Source organism: Talpa occidentalis, unplaced genomic scaffold (assembly GCF_014898055.3).
Source record: "Talpa occidentalis isolate TD23 unplaced genomic scaffold, MPIMG_talOcc4v2.1 talOcc4.8, whole genome shotgun sequence".
In the NCBI taxonomy this organism is placed as follows: domain Eukaryota; kingdom Metazoa; phylum Chordata; class Mammalia; order Eulipotyphla; family Talpidae; genus Talpa; species Talpa occidentalis.
The window spans coordinates 8,993,904-9,010,948 of NW_023605194.1; the positions used below are offsets into that span (position 1 = coordinate 8,993,904).

Here is a 17,045-nt window from a genome sequence, read left to right on the forward strand (position 1 = left end):
AAAGAGAAATTCCTTTTGACCACTGCTGTCTCCCACTCTACCTAACTAGGCCTTGGACTGGTTCTCTACTTTCTTCTTTAGAGGTAGCCATTATCCCAAGTTTGGTACATATCCTTTCAATTCATTTCTTTTTTTTCTTTTTAGATTTATCTTATTTATACAAGCACTGGGTACAGTCAGAAGTGTGGGAGGGTAAGAGGATTCACCAGAGCCAGAGCAGGGAACAGAACAGGCAGACTGATGAAGTACACTGCTGAGGGGAGTAGTGGGCGCGGCAGGAGAGGTCTGCGTGCCATGTGGGACCCTCACCAGCGGCCGGGGATTGAACCTGCGCTGCAGAGGCTGCGGGCACCTTCGCAGTCCAGTGCTCAACTCCTGCGCCACCAAGGGAGGCCCTCAATTCATTTCTTAAAGTCCTTTTCTCCCCTTCTGTGTGTGTTTTCTCCCTCTCTGTGTATACACACACACACACACACTCATATTTTTAAAGGTTTTTAATCACGTGTTATTTGGAGGTTAAAAATCCAATGCTATGCCTGCAATATAAATCCCTGTGTGCATTATTAAGCAGAACAAAACTAATTATATCACTTCTATCCTTTCCATCAATATTCATAGCATATAAATAAACCATATTGTAATGGGAAATCGGAGACCTGAATTCCAATAATTGGCTCTAATAGCCATCCTAATAATTCATTCTGTGCCCTCAAGATAATACCATATTGTATTTCAGAAGGCTAGTTTAATTTCAAAGAAAGTAAACAGGATTAATTTCAGGGGACTATAGATTCAGTGTGGAACCAAAGCACTCAGTTTCACTATAGATTTGGTAATTAATTAACTCATCTTAATGTCCAAAAGTATTACCTAATTACTGTATGATTATAAGTTCCACTTAAAAAATGGAACTTTGTGAGTAAATTCAGGTATTTAATGGACACTCTGACCACATATGATTGAGTATGAGAAAATATTTCTGACTATTTAGATTTGGAGGATGCCTCTGGGGTATTGCCCAATAGTCAGGGTGACTGACCAGGTTTAACAGGTTTCCTGGTTTCTGGACAAAAACAAGATGATCACAATTTGTTACCCAGTTCGTTGAAATTAAAGCCTCCATGATTGTTAGTTGAGGTCTTCATTAGATAATCAAAGTGAGGATCAGAAACTGGAAAATAGTCCCACAGATTTTACTCTGTGAGAACTGCCCCAGCAATCACATCTTTGACTTCATTTTATATATCTTGTTACAGAGTAGCATGCATGTAGAAGAAAATGAAGAGAGTCACTGTAAAAAATGACTCTTGACAGGGAGATTCTGGTTTTGTTTTCAGGTTGACATTTTCCTATTCCATATCTTCACCTAAAGAAGTGTCCATGCTGTCTATGTGCAGAGGAGGGCAAAAATTGAGGTTTAATCATATTCCTGACTTCTAAAGAATGTATTGTGGAGACACAAATGCTATGTATTCATTGTTTAAGTCATCTTTAGCTGCCTTCTGGATCATCAGTAAAGGGTGAAAGGTTGGGTTACCTGCAGGCATCAGATTCCTGCATGTTTCTTCACAGAACATGATAAAACTGCTCTAAGCCTGTGCAGGTGACTCGACTCTTGCCTGCTTGACCGGGGACGGGGGTGGGCATCCCAGGACATTTACAATATTTTCATATAAATTTCTTTTTTCTGAAAAAAAAAAAAAAAAGATTTTGCTTTACACAGGTAAAGAATATATCACTCATATGTTCATGTAGTTGAATCCTGGGTCATCTTTAAACTCTAAGGATTATGATATAATCTCACAGCAAAGGTCATGTGTTTCTCTCTCTGGTATCTTTATGGTAGCTGCTCTGCAATTATTTCAGGCTATCTTTGAAAAACTAGGGAAAGGTTTGAGTAATAAAACTCCCAGAATTGTTCTTAGAGATTCAACATTTTAATTCACTCTATTTAAAAATTCCATGCTGCCCTTCTAGATCATTCCGTTACTAGGTCACCCATGCTAAAATATTGTATCACCTTTTCGAGGAAGAGAAGGTTGTCATTTTTTCCCCAAAGTTGGCTTTAAGCTAATATTTGGTAAGCAGTATTAGATAACAGTTTCAGCATAAACCCATATTCCAGCTTCCCTCCCCCTCTGTCATGGGGAGACCCACTCAGTAAATGGAGTTGGGTATTTGCATAAAAAAAAAGCAAGCGAGGAAGGAGGAAAGCGCTCTGCGGGTTTAGTCCCACACTAAGAGCTGTGCTGTATTGAGAAAAAAAAAAAAAAAAAAAACAAGAAGTTCCGTGAGTAATTCAATTTGGACTTATTTGGGATGCCTAATGATCAGTGTGCAGGAACTGCGCCTGCTTTAGATTATAATTAGCATCCACAACCCCTTTTTTCACAGACCTGTAATTTTAATTTTAAAAAAGAACACCTATTGTGTGCGAAATTCTGGATTTGGTATTTAGTATATCTTCCTCTCCCCTCTTAACCCTTATAACTCCCCCTGGGAAGTGGTCATTAGTATTATTCCCATTCTTGACATGAAGTTCCAAGAGGTCAGCACACTCAACCAATGGCTAACCAGCAACTGGGGACGGGAAAGAGCCATTTTGAAATCTGGAGGACTGGCCGCCTCTCCTCTGGTCAGGGTGTAAGCCAGAGCAGGCTTCCCACAATACCGAGAGCCGTGCAGTGGGACAAATGCTTCCCTTTGGGCTTCCCTCTGTCCGGCTGCAGCGGCAGCTCCTTCAAGAAGGGCCTGCGTGTGCGAGCCAGACGCGCCCCGGCCGGCGACCCGGGGGCTGCAGGGGCCGCGCGCAGAGGCGCCCCGCAAGGGGCTGGGACCCTGGAAAGCCGGACCACGCCCTCCTGTGCTCCCCGCGCGCTAACTCACCCCGCGCGCTGCTGGAGTGTCAGTCTGCGGTTGCAGGTGCCAAGTGCACCCCAACTCGGCCTGCCCCCGCGATCACCTAGGTTTGCCCCCGCACCCCAGAGTCCCCTATGTGAAAACCGGGGAGACGCCTGGGCGCTATTACGCATCGCGTCCGCGGTACAGCTGCGCTCAAAGTGGGGTTCCCAAGACGTTGCAGACCCAGGGCCGATTTTCTGCTGATTACGCGCCTGGGTGTCGTAGGGGTGGAGGCGAAGAAAGGGGTGCAGACGCCAGCCAAAGCTCATCCCGCGGGTCCCTGCGCCCTCCCGCGGCGCCGGCCCGGGGAAGCGCGCGGCCGCCGCAGCCGGGAGCACGCGCGGCGCCTCCCGCGCCCCCAGCCGGCCCCTCCTCCCCAGGTGACCCGCCCCCGGCAGGTGAGGCGGCGGCCCCGAGGTGCCGGGTGAGCTCACTAGCGCGCTCGGCGCCGGCGGGGGAGGAGCGGGCGCACACCCCACTTCCGGGGAGCCCGGCGCACGCCCCGGCATCTTGCTGCTTCTTCCCCCTCCCCCCTGCACCCCTCGTCGCTCCCTCCTTTCCTTTCATTCCCGGCCCCACCTGCTAAAATGAACAGCTCGGACGAGGAGAAGCAGCTGCAGCTCATCACCAGCCTCAAGGAGCAAGGTAGGCGGGCGCGCCGCGCCAGGTGCGGGCGGCCGGGGCCCGCGGGCGGGGACGGCTCCGGGGCGCTGGTCGGGGCCGGGGGGCGCGGGGAGGGAGGGGGGCGACGCCGTGGGGGGCCCGGTAGCGCTGCCGCGGGGGAGAAGCCCGCGCGCACCGGGGAGCCCGGGCCGCGGGTAACCGGCGGGTGCCCCGGGGAGTCGGCCCCGCGGTGCCAGCGCGATACCCGCCGGGGCCTCAGCTGGCGAGCGGAGGTGGAAGCACCAGGGTCTGGCGCGGACGAGGGCCCGCGGTCGCTGCCCACCCCCTGGCACCCCGGAGGAGCAGGTGGGGCTGGATATCTGGGCGCCCGCGGCGTGATCCGTGGTCGGCTGCGCTGGCCTTGCTCCCCGCCTTGGCCCCACCCTGGCACCGTGGCGCTGCAAGGCCCGCTCTGCTGCTTCCCAGCCTTCCCAGCCTTTCATTCTGGGGTGGTCTACTTCTTTCCTTACCCAGCTAGGATTTTCAGGCCTGATGTGTTTTAGCACTTCCCATTTTTAGCAATTTATTAGTCACTGAGTCAACACCCGGCCTGTGCTGGGTTTCCTGAGTTAAGGCTTGGCTCTAGTCCACAGGAAAGCCAGGCCGTGGATATGCATTCCTATGCCACCCGGGCACTGGAAATCACCCCTCCATAAAGGACTGTTTTCATAGAGCATTTTCATCGCGGACCACACTTCTGATGAGATTCCGGGTCAAATGTGAACCTAACATTTTGCATTTGAAAATAGTGTTGCTGCTCTGAGGAGGGTAGCTTGAGCTTATGCATCAAGAGAGGAGCCATAGATTTAGGAAGTAGAAATGTGCAGGGACATGTGCTTTGCTGAATAACTTGCTGACACGTCCACATGGAGGAAGGGGCCCTGCTCTGGGCTCTGTGGCTCTGGTGTTCTGTTCCAATTCTTTCACTTCTCATGTCTGGACTGATCAGTTCTGTGAACTTGCAAGAACCACTTCCCTTCCAAAGGTCTTGTTATGCTCAAGAAAATAATGGTAAAGGTAATAGTAAAGCCTTACCTGACTAAAGGCGGGGGTTAAACCCTGTGATTTCTGGGGTCCTGTCCAGGACTGTAACCTCTTGCTTGAAGCCACAAACTGATACCATTGGTAAGGACACTGGATCCCTCATCCTCCTGGGAACATATCTCAACACTATTGTTTACTAAGTGTTTGACCTGGGGGAAATATTAATCTCCCTGAAATGGACATACCACATTCTTCTGTGGTATCTAGCATCTTCTGGTGTTGCATAAATGCTAGTGGCCTTTGCCTTCCTGGTATCTTCCATGCCTGTCCTCCATTAGCCTAAAGTCATAAGCACAAACATCTGTGACTCTAGTGGGTGGGGAAAGTTTTCCCATGGGATGTCTCAAGTGCTTTACCGAGGGGCTGAATTTCATCGGTATTTGAGTAGGCTTTCTAACCCCCTTACCAATAACGTAAAGGCACTTAATCACATTCTAGACTATTGGACCTTCCACTAATGGGAATGTCTGTCATGGACACCACATTTCTTTCTTTCTTTCTTTCTTTTTTTTTTTTTTGATGAACGGCAAGTTTTCAAATAATGATAAACAAAACGTTTCACTTTTTTTTTACTCTACATAATTTCAAGGTTAGATTAACAGTGCAGATTACCTACAAAAAGTTGTTTAAATTTGATTTTGGGCACATTCTCTGTCTCTTTGTTGGATTTGAAATATGAGAAAAGGGAAGCATTTCTACACGTTTGGTTCTTTCCATATTGTATTGGAAGACACACTCATGGCGTTGGAATCTTTAGACCATCTGGTCCCTTGCCTGTGGGCATATCAAAGGTAATAAAACAGACTTTGGGATTTTTTTAAAAAAAGTTTTTTCCAGGAATAGTTGGTCTAGTTATACAGGTGTTGGGATTTTTCTTTAGCCCACAGTGTGATTATTATATCTCTCAAAACCAGGGTATTTTTTTCTTATTGGATCACAGATTGTGATAACAAATGACTTTTGTAACCTGAGGGTGTTTATGATTTATATTTGAAGATAAACAGTACTTTTAACTACCTGTTAATATTGTGGATAATTTCATTGCCCTATTTAAGATGAACAAGAAAACCCATCATCAATGAAATACTCTATTTTCCTTTTTAAATGCTGAATGAACTGAGTCATTTATTCCTTTAACAAATACTTACCAAGTATCTACCATAGATGAGATCCATGTGTTAGGCAGGCATGAGGGGCATAGATGGTAAATCAAACAAGTCCTTGTTCTCACCCAATTTATGGTCTAGTAGAGTGGACAGTCATTAATCAAGTCATCATACACATAAATTTGTACAATTCCAGTTATTTTTTTCTAGGGTAGACACTTACAAATGGAACTGTTGGATTAGAAGGGCATGTCGTTTTGCTAGACTTTGCCAAATTACTCCCGACGGCGGCTGTGCCAGTTCACATTCTCCCGAGCAGTGCCCACTTCCCACACACTGGTCAGTGTTGACCACTGGCAGTTTCACGCATTTCCATAGCCTGATAGTTTCTTAGTTTTCGCAAGTCTGCTTAACAAAAATGGCACCTTTTTAAAAATTTGGATGTCTGGTTGCTGGTAAGGTTTGAAATCTTTTTACGTGATGATTGGCCATTTAGGATTCATCCTATGGGTCTTTCCTTAGTGAGTTTTAAGTCTCACTTTGGAACCCATTCCCTCGGAGGGGGTTCAGAAAGAATATTCCTATCTACTCTGACTGCTAGAGCTGACAGCAGCCTTCCCTAATGTGAAGCCTTCAGTGGTGTGGTGAATAAGGTTGCCTTTGACAAAAGTTGTGAAATGTAATGACGGAGTCTGTCATAATATGAACAATCTCTAATTTATACTTACCATTCCCTAAGCTCTATGTCTTATAAATCACACCCACTTCTGAATTACTTCAAAACATTGTATGTTCCCTTCTAGTGAATGGTATAATTAGCTATATTATGTCTTTCTCGAAAGTTATATTATGTCCCTTTAAAAAAAATTAGCTAGTGTGTGATTGCTTATGTTCAAGCAGATGTTGAGGTAATGAGGTAATTCTCCTTTTGTCTTTTTGGGGCCTTTATTTTATTGGACTGATTGACATCTTTAATGCATGGAGAAATGGCAACTTGGGGTACTATTTCCGACGCATATTTTGTAGCTACCAAAGTGGACATTTCCCTTACAAAACATCATACAATTTGCTCCCTCTCTAGAATTCTGTTGGAAAATGATAGACATAGTTCAGCATTTGTTTAAGGTACTTGATTTCCTTTACAATTCATTCAACCCACACACATTGAATATTCATAGCCAGGCACTGTGCTAGGCAGCAGAAATATAGAAGTAATAAAACCTTGTCCCCGCTGGTGAGGAGTTCCTAATCTAGCAACTGTGGTAGGCACGTGAATTCCAGTAAGAGTCTCTAATTTGGCCTAGTTTGGGACATGGCCAACAAATAAACCAAGAGTTGAGTATGTAATTTCAGAAAGTTTCCAGTGTTCCTTTGACTTCCAGGTTAGAAAATTGCTAGAACATTATTTTTAACAAAAGGGACTGAAACTATTGCCTATCACAACGACCTTATCAGTCTGGAAAAGCTGGCGCTTTGTCAATTTGGAGCCATATGAAGTCAGTGAATAGGAAGGAGTTATTGACTCAGTGGTTGCCTTGGTGTCAAGTGCGAACTTGGCTTTAACCACAAATTTTCCAAGTGTGGTCCAGGGGCCAACCAACCCGGACACATAGGTCCTTACTTACTTGCTTACATGTTTATAAATAAATGAAAAGACAATACATTTCCATAACAGTTAGGTACTGTTGGACTTATGTGATAACTTCTTTCCAGAAATTGTGTATGTGCACATATGTATCACTTGATATACATCATAGAATTCATAGAGTTCTAGAGAGGGTGAGGGAATGGAACATGGTGGAGGATGTTTGGGGCACTGGTGGTGGCAGGGTGAGAAAGTAGGCATTTGTGGAGGCTTGAACCTATAACCCCTGGAGCAGCTACAAAGATGTAAACCTACTTGACCTCAATAAACATAATTTGGAAGAAAACTAAAGTGCACAGTTATGGAAAGGAGGGGAAAGAGTAACTTCATGGTGGGGAAGCCTGACAGACAGTACCCCAACAGCTGATGAAGGTCAACTTCAACAGTGATTGGATTCCTGCTGACTTTATCCCTGAAAGCTTAGAGCCCAGTCTAATCCCGAGGACATCATCTGAATCTTACTTGAGGGACATTCTGAAAAGCACCTGACCAGTACTCCTCAAAATTCTCAAAGCTATCAAAAACTAGGAAAGTCTGAGAAACCGTCACAGCCAACAGGTACCCAAGGAAACATGACAAGTCAATGTAATGCGGTATCTGGATGGGATCCTGAAACAAAAATAATATCAGGTTAAAAAAAAGGAAAGAGGAATAAAGTATGAATTCTAGTTCATAATACCATGTCAATATTGGACCATTAATTGTAATAAATATGCTATACTAATGTAAGATAATAATAGGGGTAACTGGGTATAGGGCATAGGGGAACTCTGTACTATCTTTGCAATTTTGTTAGAATCTAAAGTTTATCAGATGATGTTAAATGATGTTAAATGAACTTAAAGTTCATTAAAGTAGCGATGATGTTCTTATCCTTGTATAATATACCTATAAGTTAAGTTGCAGAAAAATTTCGACAAGTGGAATGTTGTTGGAACCAAAAAGATGTGTAGTTTAAGCATTTTTGTGCTGTATGCTTTATTCCACTTTTGTGCTGTGTATTTTATTTTATTGCATAGCCAGGCTTTGGTTAATGTAGAAACAATGTGTGTGTGTGTGTGTGTGTGTGTGTGTGTGTGTGTGTGTGTGTGTGTGTATCGTGCTGACTCAGCACCTTAAACACTAAAACATGAGTTCTGAAATTTTTATATGGTGCAATGGATTAGAATTATAGAATATTTTTAGAATATTTTATAGAATAATTATAGAATTGTAGAATATTAGAATCCTAATCACTTGACTATTGATCATAGTATACATCAGGGCTCACTCTTTATACTGCATATGCCATGGGTTTTGACAAATGTGTGACGTATATCCACCCATTACATTGTCACACAGAACAGTTTCAGTCTTCCAAAAACTTATGCTCTACTTCTTCATCGTTCCCTCCTTACCCCTGAAAGGCTGACAACCACTAATCATTTTATGGGTGCCATACTTTTACCTTTTCCAAATGTCATTATCATTCAAAGTGTATAGCACATAGCCTTTTTAGATTGGCTTCTTTCAGTTGACAATATGCATGTAAAGTTCCTTCGTGTCTTTTTGTGACTTGGTAGGTAGTTCATTTGTTTTTTTGTATCACTGGCTAATAATCTGTTGTATGCATTCTTCTCAGTTTGTCCATTTTACTACTGATGAGCATTTTTACTGCTGCTCTCCAGTCTCCAGCTCACTTTTTTTTAAGATTTATTTATTTATGCATACAAGAACTGGGGTACAGTCCAGAGTGTCTGTGTGTGTGGGGGTGGTGAGAGGATTCTCTAGAGACAGTGGCAGGCAGAACAGGCAGATCTACTGAAATACACTGCTAATAAGAGCAGCAGGTGAGATAGGAGAGGTCTGCTGCGCTTTGTGGGTCATCTCCCTGTTGGGGGATCGAACTCTTGCTGCAGTGGCTGCAATGGCTTCATAGTGCTGCATCTTAACCCCTTGCGCCACCAGGGAGGCCCCTCCAGCTCACCTTTTGCCAGCACTGACATTGGCTTTTGCAGCCCATTTGACTTTCTTCATTCTGTTCTTGTGTTTCCTTCACTGTTTTGTTGAGGTCTTTTTCTTATACAGGTCATGTCTTACAAGTATATGTTCATTTTTCTTTGCATAATCCAAGGAATTGCAAATCATTCCAAAGCCAGTTGTCTAGCCACCTCCAAAATGGATTCTGAATGCAAATATACAGATGACATCAGGGATGGTGTTGTATATTTTAGCTAGTTTCCCTCCCCCCCAACTTGCTTCCCTCCCCCCAACAATAGCTACTGTTGCCTTCCCAGGGTGAAGGACATTTGTTCCCGCTGAAGGGTCCGTGGGTCATGAACTTCCTGTTACTGTGCCGGGAGGGTATATATGTCTCTTAAAAGTTATTCACATTCTTTCCTTTATGTTGGTTAATGTGAAGTCATTAATATAGTTTGTTGAGAGTGCTTCATAAGCATCCTTAGTTCATTGACACTGAACTGTAGTAGTCTACCAAGTAATGAGTGAGTTTCAGGTTTGCCATAATTTCTTTTCAGATGTGAAATCTGTCATCTTTGTTTTTTGATCAGATTTTCCAGCAGTGTTTCCCCAGCTTTTCTAGTGTTGTAATTAACAAGTGAGGTATGAATGAATTCCCTTTCTCCTCATACTTTCAGAGCAGGACTTTCTTTTGGGATGTGTGCAAGAAGACCCTAAATGAACATTATCTGTTCTGACTCTTGTCCTCAAATCCCCATGAGAAAGAGGTCTTTCAGGCCCCAGGAGTCTCAGAGATGCAGGCTCACTAGGTGAGAATCTACGTTGGAAGATCTCATGAGGCCGTGTTTTTACGGCTATTGTTGGTGACTCTCTGAAGGTGTCCTGTTGGAGGAGGAGAGCTAGCGCTTTCTCATGATGCATCCGTGTGAAGACCCGGAGCCAGTCTTCCTTCCTTTAACACACACCTGCCCCATGCCCACTGCATTGTCAGGCATTGCGCTCGATGTGGGTGTTTAGATGCGTCAAGGCATGATTCTCAGCCCAGAGGATTCTCTCTGCTATAGTGCTTTTGCACAGTACACACAGTAGTATTCAGTGGTGTTTTTTACATGAATGACTTTGGGAATCCTTAGACTGATTCTGCCTCCAGTATTTCTTTTTTTAATTTTTTAAATTATATAATCATTTTTTTTTTAATAGAGGCATGCTTTGTTTGTTTGTTTTGTTTATACATGCACTGGGCACAGTCAGAAGCGCGGGAGGGTGAGAGAATTCATTAGAGCCAAAGCGGGGAGCAGAGCAGCCAGATTGACAAAGTACACTGCTGAGGGGAGCAGCGGGCGGCAGGAGAGGTCTGCGCACCATGTGGGACCCTCCTCCGGTGGCCGGGGAGCAGCCGGGGATCGAACCGGTGCCGCAGAGGCCGCGGGCAGCTTCGCAACCCAGCTCAATGGCTGCACCACCGGGGAGGCCCTCCAGTATTTCTTACCGTGGGGTTTTACTTCTTATGCATTTTCAAAGTGGTGATATTAATATTTAGCTTAATTACTCTACATTGCAGATTTATGTAAACCAGCCATTCATTTGACATAGGCATTGGCTCTGTGCTTGCTGTTCTTCTGGGTGTAAGGTATACAGTAATGAATGGCAGGAAATACAAGAAAACAGACTTATGCTCATCTATATAATTTATTGTGTTCTATATAGACGCTGTAATACAGGTATATGGATAGTGTACTGTGGTTGCTTATTAGAAATACAAGTGCAGATTTTTGCTCAGTGTTTGGGGGAGGGTTTCTTAGAAAAATGATAGTTGAGCTGCATTGACAAGGAAGAGGTATGGGCAGTGGGAAGGGGAAGACTGCAGGAAGATGGAAAAGTATTTGTAAAGGCATCTGGGTATGAAAGGTCTTAGAGGGTTCAGAAGCTTGGAGTGTGGTAGAAGTGAGTTGTGGCTCTGAGGAGGGGGCAAGCGAGGCTCCAGGTTGTGAGCTGAGGCTTTTCACTTGATCTTAGCCAAAAGGCCGAGAAGCGATGAAAGCTCAACAAGAGAACGAAACAACCAACTTGCTTTGTTGCTATGCAAGCCGTCTCCCTCCTCCAGGTCAACTTGGGAGGGTAAAGGCTGTTTTTTGCCATTCTTGAGGGCAGAGCTACTGGCAGTAGAGGAAGGACAGACTGGAGAGAGATTTTTAAGAGATGTGAACATGATCCTTTGAAGGTGGGAGGAAGTGGGGAGCTAAGGGTGACCCTGAAATACTAGCTCGAGGACTCACTAGATCATGACACCAACGAAAGGAGATCCTGTACACAGAAAGGAGATTTTGTCCGGATGGTCTCACTCATAGCAGGAATCTAGAAAACTTAAATAAGGGACCAGGAAAATGAATAACTATAAGAAAGTGAAAATCAAAATCAACAAAAACTATGAACCAGAGACACTTTTTGGGGGGTGGGGAGCGGGAGGGGAGGGATTGGGGTCAGAATGGGGGGATTGCAATTGTATGGGGAATATAAAAATAAAATTTATTAATTAAAAAAAATAAATAAAAAAATAAAAAATAAAATGGTCATTCTCAAAAAAAAAGAAAGGAGATTTTGGGGAAGCGGAGTTGGGAAAGAAAGTTCACCCTCGAACATGTTGAGTTTGAGGCACTTGCTGGGTATCTGGACAGAGGTGTCCAGAAGAGTATCATCCAGAGAACTTTCTGCTGTGATCGGATGCTCTTTGCAATAGCCACCAGCCACATGAAGCAGATAAGCAGTTGAAACGTGGCTAGTGCAAGCCAGAATTGAATTTTAAATTTTATTTCATTTAAATGTAAGTAGTCTTCTGTATGTAGTTGGATAGTGGAGGTCAAGAAAGAATTGGCTGGAAATACTGGAGCAAATTCTAGAGATATGATTATTAATCTTTCTGGAACCAGTTGGTTTCCAGGGACACTGGATAGTGCAAAAACCAGAAAACCTCGAATGTTGTTCACCCAAGCCAGAGGGGTTGTTGTCCTGTGGTTGTGAACTTTACTTGTCCTGTTCCTGAAACAACCACTCAGCTGCATCCAGAGCTGGCTAGATCAGAATTTGCAGCTTAGGAAGTAAATTCCCTTTGTTGGCATTAGGGAGTTAGAAATTAGATAACTGGAATGATCCTTAGAACACGTTCTCTGTCCTGATATTCCCCTGATTTCTCCACCATCTTCTTCCTTTCATTCTATACTGTTATGTGGTGGTTCCCTTCTTTGGCTGCACAATGGAATTGCCTTAGATGGACCCTTTGAAAAAGAAAATAGTGATGCCCAAACACAACCCTCGACTGGTTAAATCAGGATCTTGGGCTGGGGGTGGTGGAGAGGGGGCTGGGCATCTGTATGACTAAAAAATCGCCCAGTGAGTCTGATGTGCAGCCACGATTGGAAAGTTCAGCTCTCAGATATGCTCCTACTTCTTTGCCATCATCTTTTTTTTTTTCTTTTTAAATTTAGCAGTTTATCTTTAGTCCCTTTCTCTTCCCTGTATTTGTTGGAGTTTTAGAAATTTTTTGTCCTGCCATTTTTCGGGCCACGTGGGACAAAAGTAATCTCAAGTCTGAGGGTGTTAGGTAGCAGCCTCATGTCTTCAGTCATACACCCACGATTTGATGTATCAGTAATAATAATACTGATACTTTGCCGTATCAGTAATAATAACCATTGGCAAAGTAGGTATTAAACACTTGGCACAACTACACATTCTTTTTTTTTTTTTTTTTTTTTTTGAAAGATTTATTTATTTATTTATACAAGCACTGGGTACAGTCAGAAGCACAGGAGGGTGAGAGAATTCACCAGAGCCAGAGGGGAGAGCAGAGCAGGCAGACTGACAAAGTACACTGCTGAGGGGAGCAGCGGGTGGCAGGAGAGGTCTGCATGCCATGTGGGACCCTCGTCCGGTGGCCGGGGATCGAACCAGCACTGCAGAGGCTGTGGGCAGCCTCACAACCCAGCGCTCAACCACTGCACCAATGGGGAAGCCCAACTACACATTCTTTATATGGTAACTCACTCACTGTTAATAATGATGCTATGAGAGACGTATAGTTAGCCCTGTTTTCTAGATGAGGAGTCTGAGGCTCAACTTAATAACTTGCTGTGGTCTCCTGGTGAGTCAGTTTTCTGCCTGGAATTAGGCTGCACGTCTTAGTTCTGCAGTCTGACCTCAGAGCGCAGTGGTCTATACTGTATCTGTGAACCCAGGAGATGCAGCCTTCCCAAGTGGTGGGAATCTTCCATAGGACAGAGTTGGTCGCCTTTATCTCTTAGTTTGCATTGGTTGACTCAAGCTTTGGGGTATCTCTCTCATCAAATCAGTATGCAGCTCACTTAAAAATTTTTTCAATCGGTGAGCCAGTTCTGAAACAATAAAAAGGCTTTCTCTGTGACTGTAGCATTGCCAAAGGAGAAGTAACTGAATAATGTAGGCCATTTCAGGTTTGGCCAGTTTTGTTGAAGATTGGGTTACATATGTTTTAGCTGTGTGTGTGTGAGAGAGAGAGAGACAGAGAGACAGAGAGACAGAGAGAGACAGAGAGACAGAGACAGACACAGAGACACAGACAGGTTATGAATATTGTTTAGGGCAATAAACTTGGTTAACCTCAAAGATTTAAAAATATATGAATGTTTTATTTCCTTTTATATCCTGTCATATCCCCCCTACCCTCTATGAAATGGTCTAATTCTTTTTTTTTTCTTTTTAAATTTTTTATATTTATTTTCCTACATCATTTTTAAAAAAAGATTTATTTATTTATTTATTTATACAAGCACTGGGTACAGTCAGAAGCGCGGGAGGGTGAGAGAATTCGCCAGAGCCAGAGGGGAGAGCAGAGCAGGCAGACTGACGAATTACACTGCTGAGGGGAGCAGCAGGAGAGGTCTGCACGCCATGTGGGACCATGTGGGACCCTCGCCCGGCGGCCGGTGATCAAACCGGTGCTGTAAAAGCTGCGTGCAGCTTCTCAACCTGTCGCTCAACCGCTACGCCACCAGGGAGACCCTCATTGTATTTTTTCATTGTATTTTTTAATATTTTATATAATTCTTACATCATTTTTCATTTTTGCACAATGTATGCATTTTCATCTTGGTTATAGTCCCCATACAATTGCACCCCCCCCTTATTTTGACCCTATCCTTCCTCTCCCCGCCACCCCCTCTAGTGTGTCTCTGGTTTATAGTTGCTTGTTGATTTTGATTTTTTTCTTTCTTATAGTTATTCTTTTTTCTGGTCTCTTATTTAGGTTTTCTAAATTCCTGCTATGAGTGAGACCATCGGTATTTTTCTTTTTCTTTCTGGCTTATTTCGCTGAGCATGATCCCTTCCAGCTCCATCCATGTTGCTGCAAATTGCATGAGTTTATCTTTTTTGATCGCTGAGTAATATTCCGTGGTGTATATGTACCACATCTTCTTGATCCAATCATCTATTTTTGGGCATTTGTGTTGTTTCCATAGCTTAGCTATTGTAAATAGTACTGATATAAACATAGTGGTGCAGGTGTCCTTTTAAATTAATATTTTTGTGTCTTTTGGGTAGATTTCTAGGAGTGGAATTGCTGGGCCATATGGAAGCTCTATGTTTAGTAGGTCCAGAAATCTCCACACAGCTCTCCATAGTGGTTGGACCAGTTTGCACTCCCACTAGCAGTGCAGGAGAATTTCTTTTTCTCCACAACCTCACCAACATTTGTTGGTGCTATTTTTTTTAATATGTGCCATTCTCACTGGTGTAAGATGGTATCTCATTGTCGTTTTGATTTGCATTTCTCTGATTACAAGTGATGTTGAACATTTTTTCATATGCCTGTTGGCCATTTGCATTTCCTCTTCAGAGAAGTTTCTTTTTAGCTCTTCTGCCCATTTTTTGACTGGATTATTTTCTCTGTTTTTGTTGAGTCTCATCAGCTCTTTGTAGATTTTTGTGATCAGTCCTTTATCATTAGTGTTGTGTGCAAAAATGTTCTCCCAGTCGGTGGGGTTTCTCTTTGCTTTGGTTATTGTTTCTTTTGCTGTGCAGAAGCTCTTTAATTTGATGTAGTCCCAGCTGTTTATCTTTGCCTTCACTATCACTGCTTTGGGTGATATGTCTGTAAAGATGTCATTGAGGTGCATGTCATGTAGTGTTTCTCCAATATTTCCTTCTATATATTTTATGGTTTCAGGCCTTATGTCTAGTTCTTTAACCCAAAATGGTCTAATTCTTCTCACACTTTTTCTTCCCTTTTCCTGTATTGGACTTTATTATTTTTAAGTTGCACATAGTCACAAGAAGCATGTTTTCTGTGGTTTCTATTAAGATATGAATAGGTGAAGTGTTCTTAACACTTTCATAAAGACCCAGTAGTTGGAAGTCTGCAATGCTTCATCCGGACTGTTTTGACTATATAAGAGAAAAACAGTATTGGTATTTTAAAAAAGCCTTCAAAACCATTTTCTCCTGTTTCAAATAGAAAAAAAAATCTTCTTAATGTCCATATGACATCATGATTTTACAAGTTTTTATTATTTGCTTTATATGTCATAAAGCAGGTCAAGAACAGAATGTAAATTAATTTTGATTTTTCAACATCTACTGATACTTAAAAATGTCAAGTAAACTAAATTAAAATCTCTCAATAATAGATGTTTAATTTTCCAAAAAAATTAGATATAACAATAAGGTTTGGCGCCATAACCATGTGTCACCCAGCGTTGCTTAGTTTTTGTTGCTTTCTGTTAAAATAGGAGGGGGGCATATTATTGCTTTTTCAGAACCAAGGACAACTTATACTCATTGGTTGGGAGATTTGTGGTGAGTCCTGAGAGGAGCCGATATTCAGAGGGCTTCTGTGAGCCAACATTTTCTTTTGCAAATGTAATTATTTTTAAAAGAGCCACATATTTGCATGTATTACATTTAGCTATTTTATGGGCTGTCAAGTTTTCAAGGATTCTTTTTGGGTGTGGATTCAATAAAATTGTCCATTTATTTTTATTTACATGGCCTTGGAGTGCTATTGGCTAAGGCTTCTAGGCATTGGTGGTATAATCCTACAAATATTTATTCATTTGAGTTGGGTATCTGAACAATACATAAACACTAATCCTAAAAGGTATGTGTACCCTCCTGCCAATCACAGCATTCTTCAAGTAATGGAAACAGCCTGAGTGCCCACTGGCAGCTGATTGGAAAAGGACGATGTGGTATATATACACAATGCAATACTACTTGGGTATAAAAATGAAAGATGAAATTCTGCCACCTGTAATCACATGGGCAGACCTAGAGGGTATTATGCTTTGTGAAATAAGTCAGGTGGAGAAAGACATACATGAAACAATATGATTTCACTCCTCTGTGGAAGATAAAGAAACAAGAAACAAGCCCTTCTTAGACTGTAAGAACTTTTTAATACTGGTTACAGGGCAGGAGCTGGGGCAAGGAGAAGATACATTAAGTAGAAGCAGTCAGTGGTATTGTGAACAATGGAAACAGATGTCGGTTTATAATGCTATATATCCCTGTTATAAATCAATGTTACTTCAATTAAAAAAGATTAAATGAATTGGATTTTAAGATTCAGTCCTGCCATCATAGTAGTTGTTTGAAACTCTTTGGATCACAACTGGAGGAAACCAGGATTCACGTTCCCACGTGAATGGCTTGTTTTTGGCATGTTCTCTGCTCCAGTGGTTAGAATTATATGCACT

General features: G+C 42.8%; 1 protein-coding gene across 1 annotated transcript in view; it reads left to right on the forward strand.

Annotated features, from left to right (window-relative positions):
* The first annotated feature begins 3,386 nt into the window (after positions 1-3,386).
* SHTN1 (shootin 1) overlaps positions 3,387-17,045 on the forward strand; it is a 95,414-nt gene continuing 81,755 nt past the window's right edge. The window contains exon 1 of the mRNA XM_037496556.2: positions 3,387-3,546. Coding sequence (XP_037352453.1) covers positions 3,489-3,546 — 58 coding nt within the window. The 5' untranslated portion in view covers positions 3,387-3,488. The remainder of the gene's footprint in view (positions 3,547-17,045) is intronic.